Source organism: Mytilus galloprovincialis, chromosome 11 (genome assembly GCF_965363235.1).
Source record: "Mytilus galloprovincialis chromosome 11, xbMytGall1.hap1.1, whole genome shotgun sequence".
NCBI classification, from domain to species: Eukaryota; Metazoa; Mollusca; class Bivalvia; order Mytilida; family Mytilidae; genus Mytilus; species Mytilus galloprovincialis.
The window spans coordinates 67,181,037-67,207,578 of NC_134848.1; the positions used below are offsets into that span (position 1 = coordinate 67,181,037).

The following is a 26,542-nucleotide window of genomic DNA, read 5'->3' on the forward strand; positions in this document are numbered from 1 at the left end:
CGAATGGAAACTGACATGATTATTTCATTGTTTAATGTTTTGTACGAAAACGTTTAACCCTGGATTGATCTTATGAGTGCAAATGCTTTCATGATTTCATTGTTATAGAGAACATATCCCCCAAAACAGAATGGATATGTTGTAGATGGATCAAAAAAAGTTTATGCCTCAATGAACTTGATAGGAAATGTCGAAAGCTTTACCTTTTTCTTAGTATGGGATGAATGTATTCTTTTCGTATACCAAATTATTTTAAACTAAATTTATTAAAACTCGATAATTTATTTAAGAAATAATTCCTTCGTGTCATGCTCTATGCTCATTTTAACATGGGTAGGCATTATATTTGTCGATATGAAGGAATTATTTCGATTCTAATAGGACAAATACAGTATTTTTATAGGTCGAAGCGTACGAAATTACCGTAAAAATGTTTGGCAGTTCCCGTTTCCTCCTCGAGGAGTCTGTGCATTGCATTTCATGTTTGATAAGTTTAAAAACTACGAGCAGGATAAATATATGTTGTTTCATAAAAATATATTATAAAAGTTTATGTTAGCTGCCTAAATGTATATATTTTAAAGGATAACGATGGAAATAACGTTAATTTAAACAGTAAGTTTGTGCGCATGTGTCAAACATATTTTGTGCTCATTAGAACACGGCTTTGTTTACAAAACGTAATAAGGACGTCATATTAGAATAGTTGTTTAATTATATATTAAGTGATACCCATACCGAATAACTTTAATAGAAATCCATTGTTTTTTCTTTTTGTGATTGAATGTTATATGCTACAGACATCTTTATTATCATAGTAAAGCTAAAACACAGCTTTTGACAAACAAAATAAAGATAACACAAAACATAAACATGATAAAGTACACCTCATTAAACAAACCAAACTGTAAGGTTAGAAAACTGAAAGAACCATAGCAAAACAAAACGTGAAAATAGAAATGAAAAAATTTAACTGTTACATGTAGTAACAAAAGAAGTAAAACTAATTATAACTTTCAGATGCCTTCACTATATAGATGCAAAAATCATTGCGTTTGTAAAGATACTATTGAAGGTATGAGATTTTCCCTAATCTTACCGTTTTCTGTGTTCCTCCAAATTTCCTCGGAGCTGCATCCACAACAGAAGAGAGCATAGACAAAACAAACACGACACAGGCAAGTTTCAATAAAACACCCATCATTTACAAAAGTATCTTCTTCTCTGTCCAAATATATATTTTCGTCTTTTGTTAGTCGCAATAACTACTTTTATTTGAAGAATCATTCATGCATGTGTCATTAAATCTGACCAAAACAGCCCACATGTGGCTCTATTTTTTAAAAGTATTTATGTATTAAACTTTGTAATCCGTTCACTATGTGAAGTATATCATTATTAAATTTCTATCCATCTTTTTCTTTATAAAAACAAACTGCCTGTCAGCCGTTATGAATATTAGTGTGTTTTTAAAGTGGCACTACATGTAGATACGAGAAAAATAGTTGATTTTGTTTGGTTCAATTATTAATAAAAGCAGCCAATTTGGTTCAATTTGATAACAAGAAGCAAAGAAACATCGCCATTCGACCTCATTGAAGCCTTATTTATTGGAACTTATTAATTTAACCCATTAGCTAAACATTGGTTAAGCATGCACGAGTATAAAGAACAGATTGTCAACATTTTATATGTAATAAAGGTGAACCATTTCGTTGACTGATTCGATCCACAAAAAATATTCTTAAACAGGACTGGTAACAACATGAACAACATTAAAAATCAGATTTTTTTGTACATATAACATAAAACCAAACAGATCTAGAAAAATCCAATTGCACGACGCCGTTATCTATTTATATTTTTTGTTTATGTTTATGTCTGATTATGTGACCATCGACAGTCTTCGGAGGTCATCTCGCTAGGTAATTAGATGGCGTATAGACTAAAATACACACGAAATTCTGGTATACATTTTTTGCGAAGATGCATTGTGAACTGTTTATTTTAGACTTAAAGTAACTGGGATGTACGTTTTAGTATGTTATAAACCAAATATGAGAATTTGAGTCAAATCGGCGATCATGAACTTGATATCTAGATCCCGTTTAGAAGTTGATATTGCAAATGATTGAAACGTATCATGCACATCTAACAGATACTGTTATAAATATAATTTTTTAAACAGATTGATCCCGACTTGATACCCTTTCAAACTTTAAATGTAGAGATAAACAAGCCCATGTACGTTTAGAAAGTTAAAATAAAAGCATCACACGAATGAATTTGCTTTTAACTAACTATATTCTTAAAAAAAAAAGAAAAAAGAGATTGAGGGGACACATAAAACTTATAAGTCAAACAGAAATTGAAAGCTCATTAAGCTCTTATATTGTAGAGTATTTTAAAAAGGTTAAAAGACCCACTCAAATAATGCATATTCAGGACTGAACAATAAGAATGTAAATGTTGCTAAAACAGGGGGGAAAAAACCTAAAAAACAACAGGAAAAAAATAAGAAAGGGGACACACATTATCTATGACTAGCATTTCTAACAAGGAAACTATAACATTAATACCACAGTAATAGGTGGCCTGGAATTTAACAACCAAATTAGAATGGTTAGTACATCGTAATTTTAATAAGACAAAATTCGTCCATTGGAATTAATTGTTGATGAAGCACTTATCAATGTGAAATTAAATAGAAGCACTATGCATCTTTTTTTCTAAATGATGATATGTTGAGTTGGTTTACCGTTATGGAATAACCGTTTCACAGATGACATCGGATATGTTCCTTATGTCGTAACTACAATCCCATTCCCTTTTCACGAAATCAATGTGATCTACCGAATTAGACTATTTACCGGGTTTGTAGTTAACTGAAGAAGAACGATATTGATGTTTGGTAGTCAGAATGACTGATTGCTTTAATTGTCCGAGTTTCCCATTAGAAATTTAATAAATGAAAAAAAAAAACACACATCATGCACATAAATTACATAACGATAACAATATTTGAATTTAACTTAATAAAGTAAGCATTTAATGTCCTAACAATTGGAATAATGATTGCATAAATAATTAAAGGGTTATGATGAATAGAGGTATATGATGCGTGTCCAATTGAATAATTGTGAATCTGTTAACAAAACTATCAATACACTATAGATATTTAGATTATTTAACAGTCTACTAGGTGTGTAATTTGACAATTGTGCACTAGCTAGATAGTTTATATTACTGTTTGTGTTATTACGTGTATTTTCAAAATAGTTTTATTTATTATAACAAAAGAAAAATGGGAGCTTGGAGTTGTTTATTTTTCAGTGGTATGGAAGGAAGCAAAGGGTAATTATACATATCGTTAAATATCGTCACATTATCTTTATGACTTTCTATTTTTTCGTGCTGAATTACTTTCACTTTTGATTTGTGTATTATTAGTTTTTCGTTTCGATATTCTAGTATAACGGGTCTTTCTAATCTGTTTATGTTTTGGATCCATACATTATTTTCGAATCTATGTGTCCGGTATCTAATCCATCTTGCCCGGTAATATACGGAACTAGCTATTGCATGTACGTCACCATAAGCTCACTGTATGAATATCAAAGTCTGTATAATGTTCGCATGTTTAATCGTATAAAAGTACACACTTATAGATTCCAATACAAAACGTTACTTAATTGCAGCTCTATAAAACAACATGTTACTTCAAACAACTGACCAATACATAAAGTTTCGCACAAGATCGAGCTATAAACATCTGTTCTTAATTTAGATTAAACATTGCTAAAAAAAGTAAAATCACAAAAATACTTAACTTGGAGGAAAATCAATTCGGAAAGTCCATAATCACATGGCAAAATCAAAATTAAACCTGGTTTTATAGCGCTAACTCTCTCACTTTGATGACAGTCTCATCAAATTTCGTTATATTTACATTGATGCGTTAATTAAACAGACACAATAAATAAAATAGTCAAAATATGGGTACATCAGTCATCATTGTATAACAATTTTAAAAGGAACAATTTAACAGAACACAAAAACATCTATCTACAAACACATTCATTGATTTGTGTGTCTGACGTCAGAAAATTTTATACGTCACATAGATTTGTCGTTCAATTAAATGGTCTTAGATTATTTTGATAAACTTGTAAATTTTATTGCAATTCTACTGTGCAACTCATGTGCCGTATAAAGTGTCACATGAATCAAGATGAAAGATCATTAAACTAATTAAGAACTGACCAACTTGTTGATGTAATTGACCACGTCACACTAGTATATATGATCCATATTTGATCTGATCATTTACAATATGTGTATTATTAAGTTTATCAACTTTCTCATGGAAGGACCTTTTTGTGATGAGTTCATTTGTATTGTTCTAATTATTAATAGGTCGTTCAATTTTGTTCTTTTAGCTACAGCAAATTAAAAATCTTACGTTATTTTTTGTTTTGTTTAGCAAGATGTAGGTTAGATATTTTGTTTATGATAGAGAAAACATTAATAGTTATCAAAGGTACAAGGATCATAATTTCATACGCCAGACGCGCGTTTCGTCTACACAAGACTCGTCAGTGACGCTCAGATCAAAAAAGTTATAAAGCCAAACAAGAACAAAGTTGAAGAGCATTGAGGACCCAAAATACCAAAAAGTTGTACCAAATACGGCTAAGATAATCTATTCCTGGGATAAGAAAATCCATAGTTTTTTCGAAAATTCAAAGTTTTGTAACAGGAAATTTATAAAAATGACCATATAATAGTTATTCATGTCAACACCGAAGTGCTGACGTTTTCTAAACTGACACCGTATTACCATGATTACCGAATATATTTGCTTATAGAGTAATCTCTCTGAACTCTTTTTATGTTATCTCTAATGCTTTCTCCACTGTAGAAGAAACTGAAAAATTCATTTTTCCAAGTTACTGTTACATTGTCAGGATGTCAATAAACTCACCATAGAAACCAGAATTAAATTTTGTATTTACGCCAGACTTGCGTTTCATGAGTGACGCACGAATCCAAAAACAGTCAAAAAGGTCAAATAAAGTACGAAGTTGAATAGCATTGAGGACCAAAATTCCTAAAAGTTTTGCCAAATACAGCTAAGATTATCTATTCTTGAGGTAGAAAAGTCTTAGTATTTCAAAACTTCAAAAGATCGCAGAAATCCAAGGACTCAAAATAAGAGATATTACTCTTATGTATTTGATATAACTGATATGCTCACGCTAGGTCAAAGATCAAGGTCATTTTCTGAAATTTGATTTAGGCTTGGTATCGCATCTTCTGACGAACTGTTTACGATATCAACAACATAATTTAACTCAACTGTAAGATCCACCATGTCATAACATAAACAAATATTGGTTAAATAGGTATGTTGACATTTGATTGGACTTTCCCCCCTGTTATATCTGAAATTTGGTGTAAGTTATATAAATTATCAACCATATTAAGGAAAGGCATAGGGCCTTATAATTTGTGGTCCTTAATGTATGCCCTTGAGATTCAGGTCATGGTTAAAGTTTGACGTTCTAGATGCTGGCCTTTGCAGTCGTTTCCCAGAAAGGTGGGGGTCGTGTTGTTGTTGTACCCTTATTTGTGACACTTTTTTATCATTTGATTTTGCCATTTGATTCGGGACTTTCCGTTTTGAATTTTCCTCGGAGTTCAGTATTTTTGTTATTTTACTTTTTCCTATAAGTACATGATATATCTTTAGGCGGCCGTACCATTGGGTTGACGATATATGATATTGAAAGGCAAAGCAACAGTGGTAATTTGTGCATTTTTTTCACGATAAAGTTATGTCGTTATATTTTTGAATCAGTGTGAGGTTACAATGTAAATTCATATGAAATCAGAAAGTGAAATTCTGTAGACCGAAAGTACTAGTTCCGTCTGAACTCCTTTACTTTGAGTATAAAACACGCCCATGATTTGGAATCAGCGTAAATTAAGCTGTTATCTGACACTATAATTGACATGTTTAACTGAAAGTGAATATTTTTCTTTCAAAATATGTTCCTTTTTGGTTACAATATGTTTTTGATTCTTATTATAATAATAATTATTAGTAGTATTTTTACTACAATTTTTATTATCATTATTATTATTACTTGTATTTTGACATGTGTTTGTTGTTGTTGCTACTCTGAAACTGATGATAATAATTATAATATTTATACTAAAATTTATAGTAAAATACTACTAATATTTATTATTATAATAATAATAATAAAAAACAGATGGTCAAATAGAGAATAAAACATGGATATCAGGGGCGTAGCTAGGTTTCAGATCAACTGTAGGCACAAATCGGCAGGGGGTCTGGGGGCCGCTCAAGGCCCCCTGCAGGTCCAGGGCGGAGCCATGGTAGGGGGTTCAGGGGGGCACGGAAAACGGTTTTCAGCATTTGAGTTACATAATTTTGTGTACAAAAATATCAGATTTACTGGTTTTTATCTTGATAATATTCATGAAGAAAAGTTCGAAGAATTATGAATAATATTACATTAACACCTGAATTAACGTAGTACAAACAAAAATCTGAAAAAATAAATATTTACAATATGCCTAGTGTAGATCAGACTAGTTTTAGATAATGGCCCACAGAGGGTCATAGGAAAAGATTTTCAACTTTTTTGAACGAATCTTTTAACACAAATATAGGCAAAAATTGGTTAAACTGATTTAATATTTCTGAACTTTTATGAATAACTTTGTGAGATACATCCCTTTTGGTGACCTTCTGCTGTTGTCTGCTCTATGGTCGGGTTGTCTCTTTGGCACATTCCCTATTTCCATTCTCAATTTAATCATACACAAAAACAATGATACATTTACTCAAAGTCAAGTCGACGGTTTGTTCTGCCGATAAAATCAGTTATATTCGCATCAACATCAACATTGAGGTGCCGCTGGATATGAAGAAGAGATAAATCTGACAGTCGCTCGTTATCCATTGTCGATCTCAGGTAGGATTTGACGCGTCTCATCGCGCTGAAGGATCTTTCACTAGTTGCCGATGAAACAGGCATTATCAATAAAATCCAATTAATCCTATACACTGAAGGGTACAGATCGGCGTTTGTTACGTTAAGGACACCAAGAAGTCTATCTGGTCTGTTGTTTTCAATACGCCAACGGGCTTTCCGTCATCAGTGCTATCTCATCTTCAAATTTTGTTTTTTCACCTAAATCCGAACGGTAAGAGTTGTAAATTTTGTCTGCTATTTCTGGATTCAAGTTCCCTAATTTGGCAAAAATACGCATTAGAATTAAACTGTTTATTTATTTATTTTTTTTCCAAAAGGGGTATAATCGGCAAATTTATGTATAGGCACGTGCCTAGTCGAGCCTTAGGTAGCTACGCCCCTGGATATTTAAACAGATATATTTTTATTGCATTTATAATGAGTTACTTGTGGAGGAAAGTATGCACGTCTGTACTGTTTAAATTATTATATGTCGTCACCTATATATATATATATTTAGGTTCCTGCATCAATTGTATGCAGCATCAGGAAATTTCTGGCAGAACCTATGGGATAGTGTGTATAAATTGTTTGGAAGGAATAATTTTGCAGTTGGAGTTATAGGTAATGTCTAAGTAAATCCAAGTCAGAGTCATTCAGAAAGTGATTTCTGGGTAAAGAGTGTTAAAATTGAGAATGGAAATAGGCTTGTGTCAAAGAGACAACAACCTGACCAAAGAGCAGAAAACTGCCGAAGGCCACCACTTCTGCTCAATATATGATTTAGAAATGGAAGACAACCCACAACCTCCATGGATTGGTACCACATTTAGTTTGCTATTAAATACAGAAATGAAAGGGAGCGTGTATGCTGTTTTTATCTGACAATAAACATAAGGGATACTAACCAATAAATTATCTTTGTCTTTTTTTTACAACAAGCCGTTGATCATATATCAATCTGGTAAAACAGAACACCGATGCGAGTTGTATACTAACGCATTACTAGCAAACCTCTTACTTTAAAAACAGCTTTGTGCGAATAAAATATGCATGAGCCTCAATGCTTGTCTTCACAAAGCAAGGCATGAATCATCATTATTGAGAGTTTGATTGATAACCTATTTATATCCATCTCTACTTTTATATTTCGATACTTTTTGTTAATTCAAGATAACAGATTTAAATCGAAATAACAAAATTTATAAATCGCGATAAAGATTTATAAAGTGTGAAACTCCTAAATCACGGTTTACAAAACACGGAGGTTACGAATTCACAATCATCACGAATTTAATCGGTGATAACAAATCCTTCAATTCGTGTTATCGAACTTATATGATATTTCTATTAGTCCTAAATGGGTTTCCAAAGTTTTACATAGTAACGGGTGGTTATTTCTAAAATGAAATATCTGTAAAAATACTGCGTTCTCCTTATTGCTGCAAATCTTTTTTTTTTTTTTTTTTTTTTTTTGCAAATCTTTAGTCCAACAGGGAGGGGCTAGTGTACAAAAGTGACAACACAAGAGCTGGGTGACAAATGGTACTTATTATGTTTTTTTTAATTATTTACAGGATCAATTTTATTTACTAATTGTGTAATATGGGGTGCTAATGCTATATTTCTTGTACTAGACACAACTGGAAAACCAGGTTTTCTGATGAGGTATAAAGTTCAAATGGATAAAAATGTACCTGTAAGTATTTTTTTTTATATATATTAGAATTGTGAACAACAAATAGGTGATTTTTTATTTATTGTTTTTTCCATAAAAATTAACAATATTAAGCAGTATAATACCCTCGTTAGTTCTATTATTTCTGCAAGCACCAAAGAGGAAATTTTTGAAACTCGCAAATCTACCTTCTCTTCTTTTAGTAATAACCTAAAAAAGGACGTTGAAACATATACTGGATAATGTACCTTCACAAACATCCCTATGGGAATGATATATACTCTAGTTGTCTAGGTGATTAACTTAACATTTTTCTACAGGTTCTTACTGCCATACTGTCTACAGTGAAACCTAGACTATAGAAATAGTGTGATGATGTATATTCTGTCTACAGTGAAACATAGGCTATAGCAATAGTGTGATGATGTATATTCAAACACAAAGCGGTGTCATTCATATGTTGGTTTCGAAATGAAAAGATCTACTCAAATATCTTCAATCACAAATTTAGTTAAACTTTGCAGTTATGTAAAAAGTTATCAAAGGTACCACGCCAGACGCGCGTTTCATTTACATAAGACTCTTCAGTGACGCTCAGATCAAATAGTTAGAAAGCCAATAGCAAATAAAAAACATTGAGAACCCGTGATTTTTCCACTCTTTACAGTATTGATTATTCCCCATGCTCAATTGAATGACCGACGTCATCTTCTATTAAATAGAAGTTGTTCTACAAAAAAATAAAAATGAAGATATAAATACCTTGTTTTTTGGTCACATGATTTCCTTTTGAAAAAAAAGGATACTTATTCCCACAAAAAAATGCACCAAAAATGAGTTACTAAATGCTGAAATTTTGATCGATAACATATTTCTGAGTTAGGGAAAATATATTTCAGCAGACAATTGGTACTCCATTATGTGCACCTAAACTGGACAATAAGGTTGTGTACTAATTTATCATGTTTATAGCAGAATTTATACACAACCTTCTCAATGTTATTTAATTCACTTATACCTATATTGATTATGTAACTCTATGGCCCACATTAACAAAAATGCTAACAACTTCTCTTTCATATTCTAATTAAAATTAAACGCAGATGTCATGATTTGTCCTCGATGTAGACACGAATGGACGACTTCAAACTAGCAATTATGAAAACTAGAATTATTTCAACTTTTGAATAGTCAGCTTACCATTTTTCAGCAATTTCATAATATCTGTTTCGTCGTTAAGCATTTAAATATCTCAGTTTCTACTGTAACGATAATCTCACTACTATTTATACTATACGGACTGCGTCAACAGATATTTGGTCCTTGCACAAAAACGATCCGCTACCCCACCGATGTATGCAGGAAAACGTTTAATATCGGCACTTCAAAAGATAAATCTTACCATAACAACATCGTTAATCGGCATGCTGTGTTGGTGGTTCATCTCACTAGCAAAATGTGTCCGCGGTATATAATCTTATGATACTAGTATAGTCGTCTAACCTATAGTTTTACTGAACCTGTCGATTTCGAGATTATAACATGTGGACCAAGTGTGGTTTAAGCCATATTTTTTCTCGGAAAATGTCCGTTTCGTTGATTCATAACACGTTTGCTTATATTAATTTTAACGGACTTTCCCTTTTATATTTTACCTTGGATTTCGGCATTTTTGTACTTCTTTGTTTCATAGCTTCTGATGCATGTATAACGGATAAAATTACCTCGTGATACACTAGGTAACGGTACTTTTGCTTATTAAATGCTGATAGTTTTTTTTTTTGTTACAATGCTTTGTGTCGTCTTATTAGTCGATTTACGAGATTGAGCATCAGTTACCAACTAGTATTATAATGCAACATCGTTTGTAACGTTCATTTTGATTGGACAACTTCACAAGTTTCATCGCATCAATTCGTATTTGATGCTATAAAAATGTACGCGCAAGCGTAAACGACGTAGGACAGATTTTAAATGTATGATTTGACGTTAGTTTTTCTGTCAGTGTCATTAGAATGGAGATACAAATTTTGTAGTTTAAGCTCCAATGGCATCCATTAACTGATTTACTGGTCGCAAATACCAGTTTACTGGCTCCGCTGACGCCTCGCCATTTAACTTAATTTGCGACCATCAAAGCAACAATTGATGCCGGAGCTTAAAATACAATAAAATACAATACCGCTGTTTTCTAGTTGCCATACCTTAGTTTTATTCTAGTATTTTACACATATTTTTGTTTTTTTTGGCTTTGACTTTATAGTTTTAAATCCTGTCATATTATAGCTAGTCCTGTTGAATTATACAGAATTATAAAATGTTTTACAGGTTGATAGAAAGAAGTTAAAGAAGGCTGTGAAACTTGTTCTATTTAATGGATTTGTTGTTTCATTTCCAATGACATTGTTAGGAATTTACACGATGAAATTGCGTGGATGTGCTTTTAGCGGTGATCTACCTACATTTACCCGTGTGATGGTAGAATTAATAATGTTTAGTTTAGTTGAAGAATTTGGATTCTACTATTCTCACAGGTATAATTAGGCTAATATATGTACCAAGCTTAGGGGCAGTCACACTCAGAAGTCGGGAGTAATTTATAGCACTATGTTGCAAAACTAAAACTAAAAAAACACAATTCAATTCAAAAACAACAATATAGAAAACTAAAGACTAAGCAACACGATCCCCACTTAAACTTGTTTTACGCCCTCAAGTGTTTTAAAATAGCCAACATACCCTATTCCATCAGCATGATCAGTGAAAAAAGACGCGTGACAATATGTTGACGAGTCTTATTCAGTATTATGGCTTCTAACAATTGATACATATGTAAAGCTCTAAGGTATTGTCTAAGTCGTCAAATACAAAAACCACTTGTACAAAAAAGTTTTCAAAGCGTAGGAATTGAGCAAATGTTAAAGTCTAGAATGAAACAATGTTTTCTATAACAAAAAATACACGAAACATTTGCCGTTAGAGACAACACATACATTGCAAATAAAAGTAATCACACAGACAGTACATTAACATGATTAATGCAATTGATGCACTATTGCAGGCTATACACTGTATAAGGTTTCAGACTGATGGATCAGCTTAAAATTTAAGTCGATAATAACTCAGACTTTATTTTATATTTCATACTTGTGACGAACCATAGAGGGTGCATGAGTAAAATACATCGAAGATCTGGCCTTTGGCATCACCCATATGGTTTTTACTTACTCTCGATTGATCTTGATTTATATTGCTTTAATATTTTAGACTCATTTTCCAACTAAACCTATACAAAATACATATTAAATTGCTTAATTGTAGGGACTTGTGTGTTCAATTCTCTTTAAAATAAACAGTTTACATTTAAACCTGTCATTGGCATGATACGGGATTTGTTCTTCTCGTCTACTTTATGGCAGGCATACGTTTTCTGTCAATTTAATTGAGGCCTAGAGCTGCTAGTATTCTTTTGTTTAATTTATATTAATTAGTGTCACTTCCGTCAGTTTCGTCTATTACCTAATATAACATCATGGTGTCTTTAAAACTGTGAGCATTGTTGTGTGTTGTGTGTTTATCGCTTCTCTTCCCTGCTACACTAAATGAATCTTCAGTTGCTTGGCAAGATGTTAGGGGGGCGGTTGAGATCTCACAAAACATGTTTAACCCTGTTGCATTTTTGGTCAGGAACATAGTCTTCTGTGCGTTTTTTAAATTTTGGTTCGATTGTTTGTTTCGGGTTTTAGTATAGAGTTCATTTCGCTATACATAATGGTTAAACTCAGCGGAAACTCATCTTAGAGTGTGGCATTTTCTGGTTCTGTTGAGGACTCATTTACAGCCTATGGTTTGTATATGCCCTGTGTTTTTATAACATTTTCACATCTGTAAACTAATCTCTAATATTTTTTTACAGGCTGATGCACCATCCGATCGTTTATAAGTACATCCATAAGATACACCATGAATGGACAGCTCCTATAGGCATTATATGTATATATGCTCATCCTTTAGAGCACTGTCTCGTCAATATGATGCCTGTAATTTTAGGACCAATAATAATGGGGTCACACTTATCTACAACATGGATGTGGTATTTTATTACACTTGTGTCCACAACTATATCTCATTGTGGTTATCATTTCCCTTTTCTGCCATCACAAGAAGCCTACGATTTTCACCATCAAATGTAAGTTTAATGTAAATATTGTGCTTGCTACTTTAGAGTTAACATGTATTAGGACAAGCAATATAATTGGTAACTTTAAACTTTGTTTTTTTTTTCAATATAGGTCAGTTACCAAATGTGTAGTAGAAAATGCTTACCGTTTAGAAACTTCAGGACTAACCCCAATTTTAGGTGGGATTGCGTTGCGCAGACTATCTATCCCATGTGTTGTCTACATGATTTATTCTTCCGTTCAACAGTGTTGTCTTTATTTATTGGAATTATAGATTTTAGATGACGTCTTGGTACAAGTAAATACCCTCACATTTTAACGCATAACTGTGTATAGCGTTATACTTTTTTTTTTTATTAAACAATCATGTATTTATAAAAGCAAGTATTTCTTATACAGTCATGTAAGTTTCGATAATAATAAAAATATGGATTTGCAATTCTAGCTATGACGAGGAAAATACAGAACAGAATAGAAATCAGAAGATATGGATGATTGCCAAGTATTGTTTACATTTTCTGTTTAACTATTCAAGAAAGTAATGTGATAGCAAACAGTCGTTTATTTTCCAATTCCACTAACATTTTCAAATATAAATAAAGAGTAAATTGAGGGGAACGCTTGTGTTCATTAAAAGTTTTGTGTTTTCCTTGGTATGCACCAACATTGTTATTTAATAATTCACAAATTAAAAAATAAAGTGAGACAATGAACAAAGGAAGCTCATTAATTTTGCGCAAACATGAAAAAAAACAAACCCGCACGTATTTATTTTATCAAACGAGAAGACTTAGTTGTATTTATCGCTTCTCTTCCCTTCTACACTAAATGAATCATTATGTCTCTATGTCCTATAGGCACAATGCATAGTCTCATATTTCACCCGCTTATGATTTTCAGTTTTGGTTATCTTGGGAAGAAAACGAAAATAAAGGCGTACAGATTTTGTTTCCGTCATGGGACGGGTTTTTAAGTCATAGACAACACTTTTGGTTAGGACTGTTAAATTTCACATAATTTTCAGAAATACTTGGGGACAGGAAAATTATTTTCGCGTTTTTTGTATAATATGAGAATGCATACACGTATACTATAGATGTTTTGTATTTTCTATTTGCTATCAGTTCCGGGTTTGCTATAGCTATGCACGGTGGCAACTGATATATCATATCGAGAATCTGTATATAATATATCAGTAAACGCCGTGTACAGTAGACTTGAATAATAAAGGCAACAGTAGTAGTCCGCTGTTCGAAATTCATAAATCGATTGAGAAAAAAAATCCGGGTTACAAACTAAAACTTGAAATTGATAGTGAGTGGCAGACACAATTTATTTACAGTACACGTATGATCATATTTTACAGAAAAACAAAAAAATAATGGACTTTGAAAAAGAAGAGAGAAGGCTTAAATAATGTCCTGTCATACACTACCTATGACTTTTGATACTTTTCCTGAAATTCTCAAGTGGTGCTAAAATATGTTTAGAAAAATTCATCTTACAACAGTTATAATAATTTCAAGCTCTACATGCTCGCTATTTTGCAGGTGTGTTTTAGTACATATAATGTATAATATACATGTTGCTATTGATATAAAAATATGTTTTAGGTTTATTAACTGTTTTGGTGTCCTCGGTATTCTTGATCGTCTTCATGGAACAGACTACATTTTCAGGGCCAGCAAAGCATACAAAAGAGACAAGATATCACTAAGTCTGACACCGATGTCTCAACAATATCCAGATTAACCATAAAATACTAAACTGTATCATGAGACAACAACTCATTCCTAAAATCATTTAGTGGTTACAACTATTGCGTCTCCATGGAACAGACAACAATTTCAGGGCCAGCAAAACATACAAAAGAGACAAGATATCACTAAGTCTGACACCGATGTCTCAAATATATCCAGATCAGCCATAAAATACTAAACTGTATCTGGAGACAACACCTAATTCCAAATATCATTGAGTGGTATTATACAACTAGTGCGAACTTGAATGTGTCTATGTACTCATTGTTTCGATTATTTATAATTTAACACGTTTTATAGTATCACAGATGTTGTAAGACATTACCTTGTGTTTGTATATTAGCTAATCATTTTATTTACTGTAAATCGAGAAATTTTCGCGATGGTATTATTTTCGCGGTAGCAGTTTGGTACGCGAAAATAAAACTACCGCGAATATTTAACCGGAAAAGGTGTTTGTTCTACTTATATCGAAGTATAATCATGAAAAAAATTACATGGTCGTTTTGATAATGGTCAAATGGTGGTTATTTGATTTCCAGACAAAAAAGGTTATGATTATTTGATCATCTAGGACTGTATATATGCTTATTGATTATCTTGTTTCATAATGCTCGAGACACAATGTAGGTTACAGTTACGTGAAATAAATCGAGGTCTGACGTGGTGATAATTTGCAAACAATTTAATGCTAAACAAACTATGAGCTTTCGATGATATAAACACGTATTAAATGTACGTGCAATCAGAAGAAGAAATATGATTTTTAAATTTGTCATGTATGTGTTACTTCAAATGGAAGTGATTTAAACACACGCTTGCATGTTTGGCTCATGATTGAAAACACCAGAAAGCAACATTACGTTTTTGTTAGCAATTTTGGCTCATAAAATAACCGGAATGTTATTTGATTTTTTTATTTTTTTTATATATCAATGACGGCTTTCTATATCTGTATGACGAATAACTGTGATTCAGATGGATTTTCAGACAATCTATGTTTTACCTTCTGACATCATAAACAAAGCAAATTTAAAGGACAGTACATTATGGTTATTTTTCAAACAAATAGCAATTTTTTAATGATATTTTCGAATCAATGTATATGTACATTGTACCTTTATCTTTAATAAAAATGTCCTGGTATGCATCCCCTTCCAGTTCAAACTTTACATCTCCTTTGATCCCATTCTCTACATTTTTTATGATAACTCCCTCATTTTCATCTCATTTGAGTTCATTCTTTTCATCTTTCATGAGATCTTTCTAGTTTTGGTCTTCTTTGTTGTAATTTTCTGCATTTTTTATGAGAGCTCCCTGGTATTAATATCCTTTGAGGTTATCCTTAACATCTTTTATGTGAGCTATATGTTTATTTTCCCATAGGTTATTTTCTACCTTTTTCATGAAATTTCCCTGGTTTTCATCTCCTTTGAGGTTATTCACTTCATCTTTCATGAGAGCTTCCTGGTATTCATCTCTTTTGAAGGCAATAACTGCATCTGTCACGAGAGTTCCCTGGTATTCCTCTCCTTTAAGGCTATTCTCTTCATCCTGCATTAGAACCCTATGGTTTTCATCGCCTTCGAGTTTATCCTCTACATCTTTTATAACAGCTCCCTAGTTTTTATCTCCCTAGTATTCATCTCATTTGAGTTCATTCTCTTCATGAGAATTATAATTATCTGGTATTTATCTCCATAGTATTCCTCTCCTTTAAGGTTTTTTCCTTAATCTTTCATAACAGCTTCCTGGTATTCTTTTCCTTTGACTTCATTCTCAACATCTATCATGATTAGTTCTGTGAAATCTAACAGTCCAGGATTATATTGAAATCACCAGTTGTGAATTATTATTTCTGTGGACTCTTACAGTCTAACTAAAATAGTTGTTAAAATTTATGTTACAGAATTTTGTTTACTTTACAAATGAAAAAAACATGAGATATATTCTCTATTGCGACACAATTTCGTTCGTAAAGTTATAGTGTGCAATCACATAAATCACTCATTTCTATGTCTATTAAAACCATAAAACATCTCTCTCTTAAACATGCAAGAGATTTTTGTGTCTTTTTTATAAAGAAATATCTGTAGAGTTATAGCAATTTCAATATAAGATTAAGGGTTAGATTAGTTTTTTTTCTATGTTTGATTTAGGGTTAGGGTAGGGCTTTTTCTATGTTAAGTTTTATATTTAGGAATATAACTAGTGTATGGTTTAGGTACGGATACGGTTATGGGTAAGAGTAAGTGTTAGGTACGGGTAAGGATAAGGGTAAGAGAAAGTATTATGTACGGATCAGGGTTATGGTAAGCGTTTGGTACGGTTATTGGTAAGGGTAAGGTTTAGGTTCATGGTTAGGTCAGGTATAGCCCTACATGGGTTGGGAACCCTAAAATAAAAGAAGTTCTTTTAAACTCTTTTTTTGTCGTTTTCATAATCCTCTTTCATTGGTAAAGTGACATCCTTTTTTCCATATGCCTCAACTTCTTAACATTTTTAAGGGTAAATTGAGATATAGTTAGATTGAGTAGACATCGCAAAACTTTTACATATTCTGCTGTTCGGATGACGGGTCCATCATCTGCCTATAAAGAAACGAAATTTTGTTTTTTAAATGTGGAAATTAACTTATCTTTTAGACTCATTGATAAATTAGGATTTTTACTTCTTTGTTTCTTTTCATCTGGTTCAGAACAATATAATCCAAGAGGGCTGAGTTCTAAAATAAATTCTAATCTGCCGAAGTTTTTAGTAAGGAACCTCTTCAGTTATTATGTTTTCCTCAAAATAAATTATAGTATGTTCTGAAAACAATTTTTCGACATTGAGACGGACATCCAAAAACTTTAACACAGCTTTCTGTTATGATGACCTGTCCATCCTTGGCCGATAAAGAAACGAGATTCTGTAAAAAAAAAAAGGAAACATTAAATTAAATTCCACATCATTAATAAATGAGGGTTTTGTTACAACTTTTACATCGTAACTTCTTATCCATAGCAACAAAAAAAAAATGCAGGAAGGTCGAATCAGAGTTTTCAGAGTCTTCATAAGTTATTTTGTTTTGATTACCTCAATATAATTTAAGGTATGTTCTGAAAACGATTTCTCGAAATAACCTTTTTGAACCAGTGGGGTGTTTGACTAAGCATGGATGAATTCCAATATTCTTTAAAGGAAGACTTCCTAAGCAAAACCAATGTTTAATACTATAGCTTAAATTACATAATTTCTTTTTCTGTCAGCTGTCTCCAAGACGTTTTGCCAGCATATGTTTTGGCGGTTGTAGCTCGCTTTTCTTTAAAACTGTTCAAAGGAAGGACATATCTTCAGAGTTATATAATCAGAAGACTATTATTTATTATTCTTTTCGAGCATTAGGATTTTGGTGTTGATACTTATTTTCATCAGTAGCATATTTTTTTCATCCTGTCTAGTGGCAAACATATTTATTTTCAGCTGTAACCTTGCAAGCTCAGGGTGTTCGCTTATAAATCTTCTGTTTCTCCTCAAGGAAATAAAATTTAAGTCATTTTTTTTCTAAAACTCAAAGATGTTATAAAGAAAGAAATCGTGTATTCTAATGTTCTTCTAATTTATCTTTCTTAATTATAACTCTTCATGCACGTTTGTATTTCGAAATGGACATTTAATTAAATTAATTAAGAAAATTAGATTACAGTTGATTGTTTTTTTTCAACAGAAGAACATTATTTATAGTTGATTATTATATCATATTTTTCTTCTTAACTGGTGCTGATTTTGCTGCATGCCGGCATGTTTCGAAGCCCAGAGGTTTAAAGTGACGTCGTAGAATTGAGTATGTCGTCACGAAAAAAAGGAAGAATATGGAGAGAAATTATTATGTCATGCTTTATGAATAAAGATCAACGTCTTTAAATCATGTACCTTAATCTTTGACCAAATCGACCTATTGACACTTAAAGAACACCTAAATCGGCTTAATTGGAATGTTGACAGTTAAATAATAATCAACCAAATCCAAGGGCAGTTGAAGACAATGCCAATCGGCCTTCAGCAGTCCGTTTGCAGTATAAGGGAAAAGCTTTGTATAATTTGGACTAGATATTGGTATGAATAAGTGTTTTGATCATTGTTATTTTTCCAATTATGGAGTTTGTTTTTGTTTTTTTTTTTTGTTTTTTTTTTTGTCAAAGCTCTTATATTATTTCCGATCTTATGATCATTATTTAAATTTCCAATTTCACTAAGATCCATTGAAAAATTTATCATAAGAAGTGTTCATCTGCTGGAACCCCAATGTAATCCCTACTTCACACACAAAATTCTTGGCCCAACTTTTTCTTCCAAATCTTGATCTTGTTTAAATCCATATCAAAGTCTGATTAATCTACATATTTATCTAAAATACAGAGAGATGTATCCAAATATTGACGTTATAAATCGAGTATAAGAGACGTATCATCTGCATATCGTGAAATGAGATACTATGAGTAAAATGATTCCTTTAATTTTGTCAATATTTCGTATAGGTGTACCATGTATATCTGCAGATTCAGTTTAAGTATAAAATGTAATGATCCACTGTATACTTGATTATGAAAAAAACGAAAATTACTCATTTATTTTGGTAAAGTTATTACGAACTAAATCTATATAGGTTTTTAATTTGTTTTGTATTTAAGGTTTAATTTGTCTATACAGTTTCATGGGGAAATAACTCAGTTAAAAACAGGTTGTTCTAACGGTTACATAAAAGCATAATCGAGTACACACAATATTATTTTCTTTTAGTACAGGAAGTAACGACTTATAATAAATACCGAATTACAAATTTCTCATTTGAGCTTTTTACATGATATTGTGTGATTTAGGGGTCTTTTATAGCTTTTATAGTTTCTATAGTTGTTAGTTTTTGTTTCATTCGGTCTCTTGTGTAGAGTTGCTTCATTGACAATCATACCACATTTACTTTTTTACACACTAAATCCAACAGAATTCGCTGCATTATTGCAAAAACTAAAAAGATCATTCAATTAAATATTGTTAACCTGTAAAGACAATCATGTTAAGCTGCCAATTAATTACCTGTCAATTAAACAAGACATCTGAAATCTGTCAATATTCATAGAAAAACACAAAATAAACAAAAACGAGTTCGTTATAACTATATTTTAAACTATAATAGCCCGTACGTAATAAGTGGTAGAAATCCATCTAGACACTAGTAGGAATGAAGTAGGAATCTACCTAGAATCAAAGATTCCATATAGAAAGTAGGCGGACATGGAAAATGAACAAAATCCTACAACCTAGTTGGAATTTTAAAAGTCTGTATGGATTTTTGTTCTATTTTAAAAATCTGATTTGAATATATATTTTCCTACTACATGAACAAGATTCCTATCAGAATCAATTCATAGATTCCTACCAGAAAATCTTTCTACCTGGAATCTTTTTAGTTATCTTGAACTGGATTCTTGTTTGCTAATGACACACATTTTGCAGTGTTAAATGCATGCAAGTTCCAGTTCCCATATTCAAAAGTTGGAGGGGAAAAGAATGAAAAGTTGTGTTGGAACACAATACTATAAGCTAGGCTCACACAACGACAGTATAGAAAGGTAAGAACATATGGCTTATGAAGACTGAAGGTAATTCTTATACATTCAAAATGATTTTTTTATATGTCTGCTACAAATATTTAGTAATCAATTAATTCAACAATAGTGTATTATTTCACACATTAATTCACTCTTAATTTCATTTAGGCATATTTTTGGCTAATCTTCATGTTTATGTATAACACAATTTCTAGCTTGCACATCTTGCAGTTTCCTTATACATTTCAAAAGTCCATTTTCTTAAAAATTAATGTATTCTATGAATTTCCTTTGTTCCCTGTTATTGAGATTCAAACTTAAATCATTGACCCAGTTGTGTATTTCTGAATATACACTTACATTTTGTATATTTTTAGATTCCTATCGGAAAATATTTTTGTGGGTGGAATTTTGAAAAATTCCTACCAGGTTTTCTAGTAGGAATTTTATTTTCCCACCAAATTATTCCTGCTAATTTGCATAATCCTGGTTCCTGCTAATTTAAAATTTTCGCCTATTTTCCGTGGGGATTCCTACTACTGTCCGACTAGAATATCACTCTTTTCAAGTAGGAATTCAGAGCAATATTCCTACTATATTCCGTGTACATTCCATATGGAACATTTCGTACAGGTGATAAAATAGCAAATGCAATAAAAAAATACCTGCAAAACGCATGTATTCCCTGTTATAAATAAACAAATTTAACTAAGAAATATCTATTTTTAGCGATAGGTGATTTACTACCAATAACTCGTACATTGTTGTTCTCGTACAAAAAGGTAAATTGATAAAAAAAAATCGTTTGTTAATTATTTATTTGGTTTCTGCAGTTAATTTTTTAATTAACGATCGGACTTTCCAAACTGCAAGAGATAAAAAAAAATTGATAATTAAATCAAACAAATACAAATACAAAAAATACTGGCAACTACATATACATCGTAATTTTCAAATGTCATCAGCTGTCTTATAACAAAAGCAACATGTTTCATATTTTGGTCCTCAGTACTTCGTAATGTTTTGCAAAGTTATCATTTGTTAATCAAGGGTCAATTTTTGTCACTATTATGATGACGAAACGTGTCGTACACAGTTATAGTTCTAGAATCTTTGATAGTTATTATTAACATGTTAAACTTTTAAGACAAAAAGTACAACTGGTATTACAATCTAAATTTTGATCGTTAATGATGCAAACTATAATTTACAAAGAAACACAAACAAATAAATGCAGATTTAAAAAAAGTTTCAATTTATCCAGTACATAGATTTCTATGAACTACTCCTCTCCTTTTTGTAAAAAATAGTAAAAATGTAGTAATATTTGCATGAATTCATTATTTCGATTATTAATCTGAACAACTAACACCAATGCGAGAAAAATAGTGCGATTTCAGAACTCGATTAAAACATACATATTCCTATTAAATTCTGTAAATTCAGAAATTATTGCGTGCATTTATTATTGCGATTTTGTCATTATAGACTGATATGCGATTTTTCATTTTGCGATATTGAGAAAAAATCCTATTAAAGTTATATACTTGATTTCAAAATGCGAGTTTAAATTATTGCGATTTTAACCCCGTCGCAATTTTCGCAATAATACAAACATCGCAATAGTTTCTGAATTTACAGTAATCGGTTGAGAATGGCGGCAATAAAATTAACGGAACAAATTTTCTTGCACCAGATGCGCATTTCGACAATACATGTCTCTTCAGTGATGCTCGTGACCAAAACTCACGAATAAATTATCGATTTAAAACATTTTGTTTTTAATTTAAAGGAAATCAGATATACATTTTCTTACCTTTTCTCACAAATATATTTGAAATGGTCCGTGCAAGGCGCATCATTCCAGAATGTTTTGTATCCTCCGCCCGTCAACACACAGTCTTCTCGACCCCCACTATTGCTTGGTTCACCTGGAGACCAGTTTGAATAATCGAAAGCGGCGTTAGTTGATGCCCATTCCCATTGTCCCTCTGAAAATTCATCTGTTCCATCCAACCAGAACATTCCTGCACAGCAAACAAATATTGAAACATGTAGACATTCTGATCATAATTTAATTAAATTTAGTTTTTATACAGTACGTATTCACAACTCAGTATTTTTTATTGAATGATTGAATGCAAGACGCAAGTGTGGTAATTTTTTGTGTGAAGAGATTCATGCTTTGAAAAACTCATTCATATCAATTTTCGGAACATATACCAATTAAACTCCTAAACATTGTTCATACTACCAATATATTTTCAATTTGTGACTCCTATGCACGCATGGATGTTTTTGTTTTTATTTAATACTTTAACGTTTACAATTAAATTTTCATTAAAACAATTTCACTGATTGTTTGTTATGTTGTATTTATGAAACGCATGAGCGGTCTTTACTAAGTTATAAAAGAGAACCGAAAAATAACAAACAATAGGAATTTCAAAGTACTAACTAAGTAATGACAGGTTTCTTTGCCGTGCAAGTACATGAATTATATTTGTTTTTTGTGTATGTTTGTATAATCTCTATGAACTAAAATTTGTTTTAGATCTTAACATAATGGATTTGGTTTTCAAAAAGAAATCTGTTTGACATTGATTTGATAATAAGTTGTCTAGAAAACAGAATTTCATAATTGAAAGAAATTGAAATATTGGTGTAATGCATAGTGCAAAGTTTCCAACCTCCAAGTTTTGTCATTTCAGACCATATGAACGTGTTTTCTTCATCTGTCTCTATGACTGCAAGTTCTGCATGATGTGCCTGGCAAGAAGCCTGTAAAAAGATGAAAATATTGATGACAATAACACTAATATTATTATTTAATTGATTAATCATGATACCACCGAGGATAGAATTATTTGATATTGACAAACAATATTGACAAACGACGATATGGTAATTTAGTATCGGTATTAAAATTTGAATACACAAACATTTTGGCCAAATGCTTATTTTGTACAGCAAATGCACTAATGTTTGAAGCAGTATCTATAATTTGTTAATAATTAACATACTGAAGATGTATCCCAATTCTTCGTATTATCGCTGAAGTAATAACATGATGTACTATGATGATTCCAACCGTTTGGACATTGACAAATAATATTCTGGAAACACACTGGAAAATATAATGATTGAACTTTCTAAGTTGTACATAAAAGTTAAATATATTAGAAGAGAACCAGAATCTACTGTTTTCATCATATTATTGTTTAATTACTGTTGTTTAAGAATGTATTTAACTTGATATACGAATAAAATTAATATTTGATTCACATCAACACTTTTTAGGGCAATAATTTCCGTTAAAGCAGAAGTTTAACTAGGGTCGGTCCGACAAACACTTTCCAAATGTTTGAAGGTTCCTGAGAAATATACGACATCTTTTTGGATTACCCGACTACATACAACGTTTTACCTAGGTGTAACTGACACTATCATCACCGTGGGAACTTATCGTTAATTTCCCTTTCTGATATCATGACTATTATGATAAAAGACAGCGCAATCACAGGTCTTGTGACAATCATGTGAACCGCAATTAACAAAGTCAATATCGTTCCTATTTTACACTTCAAGATATTTTAAAAAAGTTGCATAATCTTTAATTTTCTATGTTGTGAGCTGTGCTCTATCATTTGTCGGTTTGTCTATTACTTTTAAGCCATGACGTTGTCAGTTTGATCTATACATTTGACTGTCCTTCTAGTATCTTTCGCCCCTCTTTTATCTGTATTTAAAACATATTTGTACACATCATTTATTATACAAACTGGGTCAACTTCCGATTAGTAAATTAGATAATAAATATAACGTGCGTGATACAATGTTGTTTTCAGTCCAACCTATGAGAGTACAATGTACACATAGTTGATAAACCTGTAGATTAGAACTCATTATTTTACATTGATATCTATACTATTTAACGAGAAGACCTCATTTTGCGTGTCGCTTCTCATTCTCCCTCTCAATAAATTAATCATCATGTCTCTGTGTCGTAAAGGTAACATGCATTGTCGCATTTGTCATCCATTCTTATGACTATTATAGCTTAAAATGCTCGCGATTCCGCTTTTAAGTCAATCAGGACTTCTGGTTTTATACTTGCACATAAAAAAAGAGTACTCGGGGACAGGACAATAATTATTACGTTGATAGAGACTCTCAAAATGATATAGCAGTCAGTGATCGTCTAGGAGAAGAAATTCATAGCTAATAGCAAATACACTTTACTTATAATATACCTATGTTCATAATTTACAGAACCGCAGAAATAATGGAATATAACAGAAAAAAAAATAATGGACTTTGGAATCAAGAGAGAGGGCTTAAACTCTTTCCAACTACCTGTGAATTTTGATACCTTTTCTGAAATTCTCCAGACATGAAATCTTTTGCTAAAATTCTCCAGACACAAATTCTCACAAGCTCTAAATGCTCGCGATTTCGCGGGTGTGTTCTAGTAAATTTGATTTAATAATTTGTGCATTTATTTTGTATGACTCTACCGTTCAAAACTTTATATCTTCATATTTTGATTACTTACAGCCTTTATAAATATCATTCGTAAAAAAACCAATACTATAAGTTTAATATTCAAATTACACATCAGACATTACTATATAAAGAATGCTCTCACATTAAACTAAGAATCATCGAAGCTTATATATGAACCATATGACCATGAAATTAATCTTTCCAGATCGAGAGTTAAAAATAAGACAAGAATACCGTCAAAAATAAATTGGAAATAGTGTTGTCAGATAAGGTTAATTTCTAGAATAAAACATATGAACATTTGAAGGTCCTTATTATCATGAGTATGTGTTCTTACCTGAACTAAACACACACTTAAAGACGTCACCTCGGCCTCTAGTAAGCGTTATACTTATAATATTTCGGTGATTTTACAAAGCTCTTTAACTTCTATAAAATAACTTATCTGTACTAGTAATTTTCGAGATTAAGAATTTAAAAAAAAGGGAAACTGTCAATTTTTCAGAGAGTAAGAAAACAGAAAGGGATTATCAACCCTGTCATGGCGGCGCCCATGCAAACTCTGAGTGAAAAAAAAACAGAAATACATCCATCTAGAATTTGATTGTGCCGATAGAAAAATGAAGTATATTGTTTGATTAAATGATAACACCATCAACATTGTATAGTTGGACGAAAGAATGAATCAGTAAATTTTACTAAAACACAAATATCAGACGCTGTTGTAAGTATACACCTTATCATGTATACATTTTCCATTGTGGTACATTATTACTTAATAATTTAATTTTGGATGTAACGCGTTTTCTGATTGGCTGACGTGATTTTGTAATGAGCCCATAGACATAATTTAGTCATGTGACCGTGACGTCATCAACGTTTTTTCATGATTTTCTACGGTTTAAAACGGAATTTAGAATTAAATTATAAGAAATGACTGTAATATTTTTTCTGTCTATTCGAAATAACATAAAAAATATGGTGCACACTGTTAAATAACCCGCTACATGCGTTATTCAGTGTGCACCAAATTTTTTATGTTATTTCTTCATAGACAGAAAAAATATTACAGTCATTCCTTAATTATACAGCAAAAATGATGCATTTGGGATACAACTTGAAATTAATGCAGACAAGGTAGAAGTGTTCAGACATTTCAGAGTAGCATTATCCCTTACTTATATAGCATATATAGTAAGTTATTAAACAATAAGGTCTACATGCATTAATCAATTCTGAAGTTATCGTTCTGCTATAAGTTAATATTGTTACACGTGTATATAAATGTCTCGGTGTTTCAAAATAAGGTAAATTGTTTATTTCAAAAAGTTAAAATGATTAAATATGATAATGAACAAATCATATTTGAATACATTTACGACATAAAAGAGGGACGAAAGATACAAAAGGGAGTCAAACTTATGAATCTAAAACAAACTGACAACGCCATGGCTAAAAATGAAAAAGACTAACAAACAACAACACACAAGACACAACATAGAAAACTAACGAATAAACAACACGAACCCCACCAAAAACTAGGGGTGATCTCATCATATATAATATATAAATGCATGCAATAAATATATAATTCATTGTGCTCACTGTCAAAATTATACATAATCTACTAACGATTTAACTTATTTTGCTTAAAGTTGATAAAACAAATTGACATACATACCAAATAAACATATCAAAATGATATACAACATGGACTTTTTACACAATGCCATAGAATATGTTATCCTAGTGCGTGCTTCTTAACATTTTAAATTTCTTATCATGATTATGTAGGCACGTTCATATAAACCGTTGACTG

The 26,542-nt window shown here is 31.5% G+C and overlaps 2 protein-coding genes across 3 annotated transcripts; one reads left to right on the top strand and one right to left on the bottom strand.

Annotated features, from left to right (window-relative positions):
* The first annotated feature begins 3,232 nt into the window (after positions 1-3,232).
* On the top strand, positions 3,233-18,467 carry LOC143052661 (fatty acid hydroxylase domain-containing protein 2-like). Of its 2 annotated transcripts, none has more exons than XM_076225735.1 (6): positions 3,233-3,354; positions 7,528-7,631; positions 8,585-8,706; positions 11,014-11,219; positions 12,602-12,874; positions 14,480-18,467. In XM_076225735.1, the coding sequence occupies exons 1-6, from the start codon at positions 3,305-3,307 to the stop codon at positions 14,616-14,618; spliced, it is 894 nt and encodes a 297-aa protein (XP_076081850.1). In that variant the 5' UTR covers positions 3,233-3,304; the 3' UTR covers positions 14,619-18,467. The 2 variants fall into 2 exon arrangements, with proteins under 2 accessions (XP_076081850.1, XP_076081851.1); XM_076225736.1 differs by having other exon boundaries at positions 8,645-8,706.
* A 2,551-nt stretch (positions 18,468-21,018) lies between these two features.
* On the bottom strand, positions 21,019-26,542 carry LOC143052663 (perlucin-like protein). The gene is made up of 5 exons (XM_076225738.1): positions 26,405-26,542; positions 23,241-23,344; positions 22,908-22,998; positions 22,034-22,244; positions 21,019-21,083 (listed from the first exon to the last, which is right to left on the bottom strand). Exons 1-5 carry the CDS (start codon positions 26,454-26,456, stop codon positions 21,059-21,061), a joined length of 483 nt encoding a protein of 160 aa, XP_076081853.1. The 5' UTR covers positions 26,457-26,542; the 3' UTR covers positions 21,019-21,058.

Excerpts from the sequence above, each read along its gene's own strand:
- LOC143052661 (XM_076225735.1), top strand. The coding sequence starts at position 3,305 with ATGGGAGCTTGGAGTTGTTTATTTTTCAGTGGTATGGAAGGAAGCAAA. Across the intron at positions 3,355-7,527 it reads GGTATGGAAGGAAGCAAAGG|GTTCCTGCATCAATTGTATG; the intron begins GTAATTATACAT and ends ATATATATTTAG. Across the intron at positions 8,707-11,013 it reads AAATGGATAAAAATGTACCT|GTTGATAGAAAGAAGTTAAA; the intron begins GTAAGTATTTTT and ends AATGTTTTACAG.
- LOC143052663 (XM_076225738.1), bottom strand. The coding sequence starts at position 26,456 with ATGGCATTGTGTAAAAAGTCCATGTTGTATATCATTTTGATATGTTTA. Across the intron at positions 22,245-22,907 it reads TGAAATGACAAAACTTGGAG|GAATGTTCTGGTTGGATGGA; the intron begins GTTGGAAACTTT and ends TTTGCTGTGCAG. Across the intron at positions 21,084-22,033 it reads AAATATATTTGTGAGAAAAG|TTTGGAAAGTCCGATCGTTA; the intron begins GTAAGAAAATGT and ends TATCTCTTGCAG.